The 12,461-nt window shown below is 45.3% G+C and overlaps 1 protein-coding gene across 1 annotated transcript; it reads right to left on the reverse strand.

Annotated features, from left to right (window-relative positions):
* Nucleotides 1-510: 510 nt before the first annotated feature.
* Nucleotides 511-4,941, reverse strand: GTPBP8 (GTP binding protein 8 (putative); the record flags this gene model as incomplete). Its single annotated transcript, XM_062573355.1, has 6 exons — nucleotides 511-1,964; nucleotides 2,654-2,780; nucleotides 3,272-3,390; nucleotides 3,826-3,925; nucleotides 4,323-4,453; nucleotides 4,558-4,941. Coding segments are annotated over 5 exons (819 nt in total), but the record flags the coding sequence as incomplete, so codon positions are not given.
* Between the last annotated feature and the right edge of the window lie 7,520 nt (nucleotides 4,942-12,461).

Here is a 12,461-nt window from a genome sequence, read left to right on the forward strand (position 1 = left end):
TTCTCCTCTTCCCAACACTCAGGACTCCGTAGATCGAAGCGGCATTGGCTGAGTATCACAGAACAGCACAGCAACTGCAGCTAATCCCCCGCAAGCACAGCCACAGCTCTTAAATTAAATTTAATCCAGAGGATGGGAGTTCGCTCTGCCATCGCAAGCAGGCCTCAGTCAGCGCAGTGTCTTCTGGCGACTCCCGCACACATGGGGCTGCTCCAACCGAGCGTCCGGCCAAGGAGCAGCCAGCGAGCGGCATCCGCAAGTCCCGGCCGTGGCAGTCCCTCCCGCTCCAGGTGCCGAGCGCAGCTCCGCACGACTTCCCCTGAGCCAAAGAACAAGCAGAACGTGAACCGTAGATCCTCTTTCACTTTCTCGGCAGCAATCCTTCACTTCTGTAGACACCTAAACAAAACAATGTTTTCTGTTCTTTTTTTTTGTTAAGATGTGTCGCATGCTGTTAGCCTAAACTGGGTCAAAAGATGTCAGAGAAAGGAGAGACCAAGGGGCCACAGATAAGTTGCTGAACCAATTTTAATGGAATACCATTTCTTGAAGATGAATACAAAGGTAGTAGAGAACAGACCTTCTCTAAAACTATTGAAAGAAATCTGAAAGATGGATGAACTTCTCCCACAGAAGCTTAAGGTGTGATTTTTTTTTTTAATTACAGTGTTTGTGATAGGGAGGAACCCTCCTGAGTTGAAATCCTGCACCACCTCATCAAACAACCTTCTGTATGACTGTAAGAGGGGTCCCAACAGTCCAAGGCCCCACAGCGAAGGAGCTGCTGAGCCTGTTCGAGATGCCACGAGAAACCTGGGGCCGTAAGCCTCTGTTCAATACGGCAAGCATATTGTCGCTTAGCATCTATCGCATATGATAACCAGTTCTTGTTAATAGATTTTTTTTTTTAACATACTGCTATCTTCCCAGTTCAAATGCACTTTTTCTGCAGTCGTATCTCATTAACACAGCAGTTAACAGTTTGAGAAATAATACTGGCTGGCAGTTTGCATCAAAGGCTCTTGAATCAGAGCTGAGGCCTTTAAAATTAGAGGCTAGATTGATGCTAGGGTTATTTTGTTGTTATTGTTTAAGTAAAAGATTATGCCAGAAACGTTGATCTGCATCTCTTCCATCATCCTTATGCTACTGCACTTCCTCTTGTACAAGCACCATATGGGCTAGTTTGCTCTGGAGCATGTTGGGATTGGAGGTGAAGTATTCGAGAATTACAGGTGTGATCTCTGCTTAGATGTGGAAATTAAGAGATCCACCTCTTTTTAATGCATTCCTCACATCCTGCTGCTTCCTATACATATGCTGGAAGTAAACCTTATCTCATGTCTAATCTACGAGTTGCAAGAAATTCCATAATAAAGCAGAACGCTAGGAATACCACCTTCTAATCCTCAGAGTGGTTTATGAAAAAATTACTCTTTCATGAGGTTTAAACAGTTAATATAAGTAACTGACAACCATATATATACACACTTGGCAATCCTAAAACTCAGCAAGACTGAGTGCAGTTTGACATCTGCACTTAATAGTTTTGATCTTTTTTTTTGTATATGATCACTGCTATTAAGACAGTCTCCCTTTCTGATATTTTAACTACCCAGCTTCTGACTCCCTGGGACAGGTGCAGTTAGCCAGATACAGCTGCAGTGGGATAAAGTTTTGCCAGCTGTTACAGTGCCTCTGAAGAATACAGGGCCTCGCTACTGTGCTTCAGCTCCTCGTATAGTAAAATGGCTAAAACAAACATGTCTCATCTCTGGCAGTTCAGAGTGCAGCTGCAGAACTTCATGCTGGATTTAAAACAGAAGGTAGGTGCAGCACTGACTGACAATAAAGTGCAGAAGGACACAGCTCCCTTAGGTGTTAGTCATTTATCTCACTCTCTTCCAAGCCCACAGCAATTGAAAGGCAGATCCCATTAAAGATGTGTCCGTTCCTTCATCCACCTGGAACAGGGACAACTTGGTGTACACATGTAAGGCATGCTATCACACTGTACCTACTGAATGCATGAGGCAGAGGAGTTGCACAATGCAGCTTCCTAGCCAGATCTCTCTAAAAACACTTTCACAAATAAAGTGTTGGCCATTTCTACTCTAGGCAGTCTCACAGCAGGCTGCTAAATAAGCTGAGACCGCTGAACTTCTTAATAGCATCAATTCAAGTTGGCAAGCATGGCTTGTTTAATGTTACAGCTACAGTTTTTCTTTTCTAAACTAAATGCCTTTTTATTTATCAGATTACTGGACTGTCTCTAGTATCCTAAATACAGCAGAGTTTAGGTATGCAGTAGTAGCTTTTTGAATACTTAGCGCGCACAAGAGAGAGAGAGAGGAAATGCTGTATTAAAGCCTAGCTCCTCTGTAGAGTTACCTTTGTTTTTCCTTTCTTGGCACAATCACGTAGGTTTTATAAAACAATTGGATAATAAAGTGCATTAATTTGCACTGCAAATTTCCTGAATGATGAGTTTATTAAAAAGCTTATCCCTATAAATATTAATCAAATATTTAGACAAGTTTATCCAAAAAATAAATTCTAGTATTTCAGGTTATTTACAAAAAGAAAAAAAAAGAAAGAAAAGAAAAGAAAGGAAAAAGGAAAGAAAAGAAAGACAGAGCTCTAGATTTGGTACCTTTTGTTCTAGTCGTGCCGAGTAGAGCAGGAACAGGTCTTTTCAGCTGGTCTCTGCAATAGGCAGGTTTCCCGTAACATGGGCTATGAAACACCTCAGCAAGTGAACCCCGGAAAACTCCACAGAACTACGGGAACAAAGGTGTGTACATTCAGCGCCTGATGCTGCTGCATCTTGGATGAATATAACCAAACTCAGCCAGTGGATACATTACATTACGTCCTCCACACAATGCAGCACAACCTTGATACAGTAAGAACTTCAGCTACATAAGCCAACAATTAAGGGTTGCTACTATAACGCAAACTCCAAACTACGCTGCTGTATGAAGTGATGGACCTCAGGCAACGCGTGCCTGACAAAGCCTGCTGTTGCACAGTGTAGGTACGGCTGCCCCTCAGCATAAAGGCCGAAAGAAGCAACAGCCTTGAAAATTGAACTCCGCACACTTGTGGAGGATGAGGAAGAAGGAAAGGGCCATTACCCACAGGCAGCCCACCCTCCATGCTTGGGGCACAGAGGAGCATACCTCCAGGACAGACAGACTCATTTCAGGTAGTTTGTCTTATTGCTAATCATCACGTCAAAGGAAATGACAGCAATGGAGAAAAGCTTTACCTGACCAGGAATAGTTGAGGAAAACATCCCTGAGTTTTCGCCTTTACAAACTCTTGGATCTCCAGTACGTTCTTTAACAACAGTCCCTCAGAAGCTCGGTCAATTTTTGTTAACACCAGCTGCATGGATTCAGAAAGGGAGGATTGAGAGAAAAAGATTATTTTGCTGCTAGCCCGGAACATCTGTAAGAGTGATTCGCTCTGGATCTTATTTAAGTGGAAAAATGGTTTAGTACAATTCATCTAAGCACTTCTACAGCCTGTGTAAGGACCAGATCCTTTCCAGACCCTCGTAAAAAAAAAAAAAATCCATTTTAATTAATAAAGCCAGCCCCCCTCAAAAAGCTCCCCATGACAAGATACACACTTTAGGCTTATTTTATAAACAATAAAGAAGAGCGGGGTCAGGAGGGGAGGGCACTATTACTCAGAGGTAGGACACAGCTTGCATAAATAAGCTCCCAAAGAGGGTACATACATTTACAGATTACCTTTGGCGTATAACCTACAGAGGTTATGCTGCTTCTGCCTTTTCAGGAATGCAGTGTTACTTACCACATAAGGGATCCCAAACTCTTCCAGCATCTCTATACCAATGTGATCTGTTTTCTGGAGTCCTACTACTCCATCCACTAGTAAGAAAGTCCTCTTCAAGCTGCCAGAAATACAGATAACAATAACCATGACCATTACTTCAAGGCTACTGTGCTATTTCCAAAGACATAAGCAAAAACAAGCAGCAGGATTTGGAGATAGGAAGAGCCAAGATAAGCCATACATAGGAGCTGAGGGGGCTGGCACAGAGCAGCAGTTTAAGTCAAAACCTTAATCTTTTTAATATTTTGCTCTGTCTAAGCACGAACGACAGACTCAAACCACGGTGATCACCACGGAGGTTCCCAGGGAAATCGCTTCGGAACTAATCAATGCCGTTGCTTGAAGTTACTCTGCATTTTTTCATCTAGTTACACGGCACTGTATGCAAGCGTCCAGGCGCGACTGCTCTGTGGAGATGGAGTTACGCTGCAGCGCGCGTTCAGTGGCTCCCTTACTTGTGCCGTTCCTGCAGATAGGCCTCCACCATCTCTGCGAAGTCTTCTGGGGCACGGTAGCCGTATCCTGGCATGTCCACCAGAGTAAAAGACTTCCCGACGTTGAAGAAATTCATTTTCTTCGTGTGGCCCTGGAGGGAGAGGAATTTTTTCAGAGGACAAGGTTAGGGCACGGGGTCAAAAAGCTGCTTTAAACCGCGGGCAAGGCCGCGGCGGGGGCGAGCGCGGCACTTACAGGCGTCTTGGACACTCTGACCTCCACCTCCGGCGTGAGCGAGAAGAGGGCGCGGATCAGCGAGGACTTCCCCACGTTGCTGCGGCCGATGAAGCACACCTCGGGCAGCGCGGGCGGCGGCGCGTGGCCCACGCGCGTGGCCGAGCCCACGTAGCGCACGGCCCGCGGCCCGCGGGCCCGGAACAGCGCCTCGGCGCGCAGCAGCTCCGCCGCCCGCGGCTGGAAGAGCCCGAAGGCCGCGGCCGCCGCCTCGGCGCCGGGCTCCAGGCAGCGCGCCAGCCGCTGCAGCGGGAACACGGCGGCGGCCAGGCGCCCCGGCGGCTCCAGGCGCAGCGCCGCCGCCACCGAGGCCAGCGCCGGGTGCAGCCGCCCCGCCGCCGCCGCCCCGCCGTGGCGCAGCGCCCGCCGCATCCTCGCCGCCGCCGCCGCGGGGCCTCCTGCCGCCGCGGGCGGGCGCGGGTGGCCCGGCTGCGCCCTGTCCCGCCCGGCGGCGACCCGCCGCGGCCGCCTCTTCCTGCCCGGAAGGGAAGAGGAAGCGCCGCGCCGCCTCGGGAAGCCTCGGTGTTTCTCCTTTTTTAACCTGGAAAAAAATATCTTTTATTTATTTATTTTCATTTTTATTATTATTATTTTTTTTTTTTAAAAAAAAAAGTACTTTCCGGAGCGCCGAGGTGAGTGCTGTTGCCTGCTTTGCCCGCGAGAGGGGAATAGCAGCCCGGGCGGAGGGCGCGCGTGTGTGTGCCGGCGGAGCGGGGCGCGGGCTGCCCGGGAGGCTGAAAAATAAGGCAGGTAGCAAGGGAGGAACGGCACGAGGGAGACAGGACGCCGTGCTCGTGGTACGGCACTGCCTCCGAGTACAACAGGATCTCGAAGCACTGTTGTCGCCTCAGCTGAGGAGGAGGAAACGGTCAAACACGGAAAGGGCGACAGCATTTAAGTCCAGCTCCAGGGTCGTGCTGAAGGTGGATGGAGAACAACGCACCAAGGGCCGGGGCCAGAAGCTCTGCGACGTGGAGCATCCACCCGGGACGCGAGGGCGGTGCTGCTGCCGCGGTGTTACCGTGCTGTCTGGTGGCTGGCTCCAGCTCTAGAGGCAGGCTGAGAGTTTTGGCTTCTAATAAAACCCAGTGAACCCCCCACCCCAATCCCAATCCCCCAAATACTTTTCTTTTTTTTTGTCTTCACAGTCACACGGTAAGTTGCTGAGCTGTGACCAGGCTGCAATCCAAAGGCTCAGAAACCAAAAGGCTAATTAAAAAAAAAAAAAAAAAAAAAATGAAAGTGAATGTTTTGGATTATTTTGCGGCAATCACTTCCCGTATCAGGGAGCAAGCAGCATCTTTACGTTCTTACTCTAGACAGTACTGATACTGAGCTGATGCCTTTGAGGGAAAGGAAACAAAAGAAAAGAAGGCCTCACCCTCACCCCAAGGATAACTGACCTACATTGCACCACATGCTGTGGGAAATTCTGCTTTTCCCCTTTTCAGTATTTTTCCTGGTTTAGTTGCTAGGTGGACGTCAGATCCTTCCAAGTGCTTGGGTGCCTTGCTCCCAGTTAAACCTTACATGACTAAGAACCTGAAAGCCTCTAATTTTGATGACTTGGGCCCTTGTTTCTTGCTGCCTCTGTCATTTACTGACAGCTTACGTCACCCACTGACTCTGTGGCTGAAGCTACGGTATGGTATGCCCTGTGCTGCAGGGATATCCACATCAGTTAAATGTGACCTTGGCATCAGGAACCCATCTCTAAGCATGAGAAATACTTGTTGCACCTGACCACCAAACCACACAACACTGAAACACAAGCCACAGTTACCAAACAGCAGGTAGCTGGCTCAAATTGTCACGAAGCGACTTTCATAAAGTCAAATGACAGCAACAGCAGCTGGGAGAGACAAAGATCTCATTATATCACTGCTGTTGGCTTTTCTGGGTATAAGAACTGTGGACACAGGGGGCTTCATTTTCTGTTTGAACTTGCTTGGCTTTACCTTTGAGCACCAGTGGATGTTACTGCCTCTTTTCAGTAAACTTGTCCCTAGTATTTGGGGTGGATGGTTGCCGCATGCTGATGCTTCCCCTCCATTAGAGGATGTCTTGCATCTGTTTGACCAAACCAGATGCCTTCCAACCAGGCATGTTTCAGCACAGCCAAGGAAATATATAAACCAGCTGTGACTGTAGTTTTGGGGAAAGAGTTTTGCCTCCTAAGAACAGCCAAATAGGCACTGACTCATTTAAGCGTGGTGGCTTCAAAATTTGGGGAGGCTAGCATTTTTCTGATAAAGTTAATTTCAGTACATTAATTTCCAGAGGGGTTTACCTTATATCTAGGAAAATTATCTTGGCTGGTATAAGACAGTACTGTTAATCACATAGGTAGCTTAACAGCAGTAACTTAGAGAAAAAGGTTTTAAGGATAGCAGAGAGAAGTAGACCTTGTAAAAGCGAAGAAGGTCTTCTGGCTCTAAACAAAGTTACACAGCTCACCACTGTATGTATGGAGGAAACATCAGAGCATGCAGCAGCACAGAAGTAAAGGAGGAGCAGTAACTCCAGCTGCTGAGGACCACAGGAAGAGGATGCAAGTCGGCTGCTGCAAGAACCCTGCATCACCCATGAACGCAAGAGCTGCTTTGAAAGTTGGTGGGAGGACCACATACACCATTTTTATGCTTGCCGTCACTGCCATCAGGATCCAGAGGTAATTCTGGTGGTACTTTAGCACCAAGCGTCTGTTCAGGGTGGAGGAAGGGGAATGTATCAGAGCAAAGTCTTCTCAGTTCTTCTATGAGTTCTTTTTTGGGGGGGAGAAGAGGAGTAGGGTGGGGAGGAATCTTTATAAATTTCTGAAGGGAATATTTGATGGAAAACCAGTAACCTGAAAACCAAAACATTCCTAGCTGCAACTACATCTTTTCAGCTGTCAGCCAAGAAGGTGCTAGATTTGAGCTTTTCAATGATCTGATGAGAACTGGTAGTAATTTTCTTGGAGTAGAACATTTTTCATAGTAATTAAGACACTCATTAAAAATTTCAGTCTGAAAAACATGCTCAATGGGAGGTTCTTTTATCAGCTTAAGCACCTTGTCAAGCTTTACTCAGGGGCTGGTCCTGTCAAAAGAAGTATACTAGGATTTTATGATGTTAGATTGAGATGAAATATTTTAAGATTTAATGGGAAATCTTTCTCCTTTGCAAGCTCAGTTAAATACTTTCAAAAGCAAGCTCCCAAAACATGGGATCTGAAAATGCACCTGCAACCTTTCTCCTCCCTACCCTACAGTATAAATTCATGTTTGTTTCTGATGTTGGGTTTTTGTTAGGACTAAGCAAGGAAGAAAGTCACAGGGCAGTGATCTATCAGGAGATCTATGGTCTTTGCATCTAACAGAAAACAGGAATGTGGATTTATCCAGTTAAATGTCATACTTACTCTTTTACTACGCTATTTGATACCACTATAATCAGAGGAATTAGTTCAGGCATGCTTTGAAGCTGGATTGCTTTAGAAACCCTTATGAAGAGTGTGCATCTCTTTGCTTCTACCCTCCATATCCTCTTGTGTGCTAGAGTGACCAAATAGGCAGAGCATTTTGAAAAATAGGTCTGCCCTGCTGGGTATTCTGAGGGTGTTGTTGGCACAAGTCCTCATTTTAGGCCGAGGGAGGGAGAAAGGTAGTACGGGAACTAGAGCTAAAAGCAATAGACATCCCAGCCTGTCCTCTCGGTCTACATTTTTTGTTACATCAGCAGAATACATACATAGCAAAATGCTGTTGCTCCTTGGTGTCTAAAGGTGAATAAATGACAGATACTTTCTTTGCCTTGCTGTTTATAATCTCCCCCATGCTGGCACAGCAACTTTCTCCAAAAGCAGGTTTAAAACCTCTGTTGTTAATTTCTGTCCCAGGACATGTTAAAGTCTTGGCAGAAATCTACCCTTTAAGGAAAGGGTCTCAGGTTATTAGCTGTTTGGGGAAAGACCGGGGCCACGGTGATAGTACTCTGTCACTTCTAGAGGAAGAACGTATTTCCTCCTATTCCCTCCAACATCTAATGTAAAATTTATCTTCAGCCAGCTGTGCGAGAAGTGACAAAGTCGTAGTCACTGTATCTATTTCCACAGTGCTTTCCTGGACTCTCAGCACAGGAAACTCAGTGCTGTGAAGATGGCTCTCCATTTCCCAGCAGCTAATCATTCGGGAGCACACAGGCCAGGCTGAACTGGCACAGCAAGTAGTGCTGCTGGCTGATGAGAAGACGGTGACAAGTTCCTCCTACTCAGCTGAGCAAGAGGTCCACTTGAGAAGGAAAAAAGTTTTGTTGGCATGCGTTTTTCCAGGAGGGCTGCGTGAGCGTTCAAGCTCCTTGCTTTTGGAGCAAGGGAGAAGTCAGCTATCCTTTAGCGGCTATTAAAGCTAGAGGTCGTGGGAACGTGCACCTGCTGTTTCTTCTCTTTTGTTGTATCCTTGGCTAGATAGCACATTCACATCAGGAACAGGGCACTGATCAGCAGCTGCATGGAAAAATCAAGGCAGAAAATACACTGCAGGGGCTAAATATCAAAGCATTAGCCCATGTTCCCTGAGAACTGGAAGGCTGTACAGAAAAACGGACCAGGCACATGGCTGCTTCCCAGATTTCCTTGGCACAAGGTCACAGGGCAAACTCACAGCAGAGAGATGCTGGATAGAAAGAGAGGGAGGCAGAAGTGAAGGATGGGATTTTTATTCTGCAGGGCAGGGGAAGGTGGGAGAGAGCACCCCACCCTAAGAAAATGTTAAGTTTTTTTTTTTTTTTTTAGGAAATTGGCAAACCCCAACCTAGAGGTTTGCAGCTACATATTAAGATTTGCCAGTTACTTTTGGGGGTCTTTTTGGTGTTTGATATAGGCTGATGATATTTTTTCTGGATTCAGGCTCTCTACAAAATAATTTAGGCAGAACTTCATGTTTCTATGAGAAATCTTTTGATGACAAGCTCACAACTGAACCTTACTCCAAGACCATACGCCAAACTGTGTGTTTCTTCTCAATACGTAAGGCTGAGGATAGGAGGTCATCCTAAGCTTGGGTCTTCCACCCTAGATGGCTCAGAAACTGCATTTAAACACAACCCTGAGCTATGCCATAGGTGTGCCTGTGCCCAGCCTTGTATTTCCTCACCCATACCTTTCCTTGCTGATTTGATTTCCTGATTTCACCTCAAACCTTCCTCATCACTGAGGACTCATCCAGCAATCATTGGACACTTGGCTGACCCTGATTTACCATCACCCAACCTGCTCTACCTTTCTTGTTTGAGCACAGTGGGATTGTGCTGCTTTTTGGTGAGAGCACTGCCACTGCCGGCCTTGTCATCACCCTCAGCTTCTGGCTTTCCTAGCCCTGTAGAGAAGCTCACTCTTGCTGCTCCCTGACACTTGTCATGACAAATTCAACAACCTAAAAAGCTCTCTTGTTTACAAGCAAACCTGAACAAAACTCTCTATATGGCACTCCATTACACTAGTTATGAAAACAAAAGACAAACATGCATTGCAATGGTCTTTTCCAGATCACTATAAATAGTCTTCTCTGACCTTTTACTCTCAGAAATACTTAACCCCTCTCCGTCAAGATACTGCCCCCTAAATCAAACCATTGACTCCATTCCTACACATCATTAAGTGAAAATAACCAAAGCAGAAGGCTCTATTCAAAGTGAGGCTGTGCTTTGCACTCAAAGCTTCAAGAGACACACAGCAGCTTCAGCTCCTATCCATCCACAACATGCAAGGGGCATGTTTCTACCTTACACTATGCATGCAGAGCAGCCCGAATCTAAGCATTGTGCTTTACTGGCAAGGGTGAAAGAAGAAATTCTGCCTAGGAATTTTTGGTAGCACTACTAATAGGATGCATAGTAGCACTGCATGTATTCAGAATAAGAACACTTCCCTGAAGGCACTGAGTGGAGTATTTAGGAAAGAGAACATATGTAAGAAATGCCTTTATGGCTCATCTCCATAGGCTTCTCTGGTTCACCACAAAAGAGTTGCCTTTTGTCTTTGATCATCTGAGGATGCCAACCACCCCTGGCTCTCACAGACTTTCAGATAACCACATGTATGCCTTCTACCATAATTCTCCCTCATCTTTGGGAGCAACCGCCCACAAAGATCCAGAAAAGTACCCTGTTACGTTAAAGCACTTGAAAGACTACTTGTCATCACCATTGCATAACAAACCCAAAATGAATTATCCCTGCCCCCAACAAAACCCACATGTTAGGAGTCAGGTTGTTCAAGATTGGCTGAAATGGGCTTTGTTTGCCCTGTGGTTTCCATAGCTGAGTGGATACAGCATGCTACAGTGCTGTCCCTTGCACAGAAGTTCAGGGCACTAGACAAGCAGATATTCACCGACTTCAAACTCCTTCAGGGTTCAGATTGAAATGCCCAGTGCAGAAGAGACCAGAGAAGAATCCTACACCAAAGGCAGAGTGGGGAATGTATTTATGATGGATGTTGAATTTCAGAATGCCTCCATTTGTTTCATCCAAAAAAGCCTCAGAATTAAACATTTAGATTCAATAGCTTAAGAGCTTTAACTTTTCACTTAAATCTAACAACAACAAAAAAGGTTGCACAGAAAATCCCCACAATGAATCAAGTACTGTTTTGGCTCAGTGAAAAATCTCATTCCACCATAAATGGTAAGTGTTACTACTTGCTTGACACACAAAATGGAGATTAAAGAGCTGATAGTATGTTTTTAAAACAGTTACCTTGGGTTTACACACAACAAATGCGTCAGAAGGAACATTAGCAAGTCTGTGTAGTGTAATGCACCATGATGTGAATAACTAGATAAAAAATATCTGCAATTTATATCAAGAAATGCATACAATCAGGAACATATGAAAAAAAAGATTTTCACTCTATATTTGAATGAGAGCAATAACCTGAGGATGAGACTTTGGAGGCAAGCTCCACACGGGCCTGCACACTGTGCCTTCAATCAAAAGGCTGGAGGTGAAGAGCAGACGGCACCCTCCCTATCCTCCTCGTTCACCCAAATGCTTAAGTACTGTGCATTTCTGCTCAGGACACAGCAACAAGGTGAACTCTCATTGTGCTATCACAACATTTGGAGTCATGCTGGTGAATTACTGCTCTATGTTTATAGTCATTCCCAATTTTGATGTGAAGGACAACATGGCCTCTGACACTCGAGGCACTTGAAATTAAAATAAACTCTCAGATTCTGGGATTATATGGAAATCAGATCTCTGCTTTTGTTTCTTCTTCTTCGGAGATGAACCCAAGTCTTTCCTCACACTTTTTATTGTAGAAAAAAAGAAACAGCAGCTTATATTCTAGAAAGCAAGTATTTTTCCCTTATCCCAATGTATTTGAACTGCAATTATTTGTTAACACATCTTTTAGGAAGATTTTCCTAACAGAAAATCAGGGGTTTTCCAACAGATCCTTCTGGAATAGGAATAATGGACATTTTCCTTCACAACAAAAGAGACCAAGCATCCTTTAAAAGCCTGGTGGTCCTCTTCAGAGGGACTCTGTGGGTACAGGTCCCACTGCCAAAATGGGACTACTGGAAAACACTGGCACTAGAGTTAGTTTTAGCCTTCAGGTAGACCTAAAGATAAAATAAATACATATTTGCCTTCATGTTTGATTTTTTTTGGCTTTGCCCTCCAGCCATTAATGAACAATATACCTTTCAGATGGAAGACTCCTTTAAAAGCTAGCACTTCTTTTTATTTCTCAAAAGAATTCGTTTTCACACAAGAGCTTTTCAACACAGTTAAGGAAATAAATTAGTGCCCAGTCATGATGACAGCTTGTGGGAGGAGAACTTTGGTCCCCTAAAAGACTGGGGAAGAGAGACACC

This window comes from Rhea pennata, chromosome 1, assembly GCF_028389875.1.
Source record: "Rhea pennata isolate bPtePen1 chromosome 1, bPtePen1.pri, whole genome shotgun sequence".
Classification (NCBI taxonomy): Eukaryota; Metazoa; Chordata; class Aves; order Rheiformes; family Rheidae; genus Rhea; species Rhea pennata.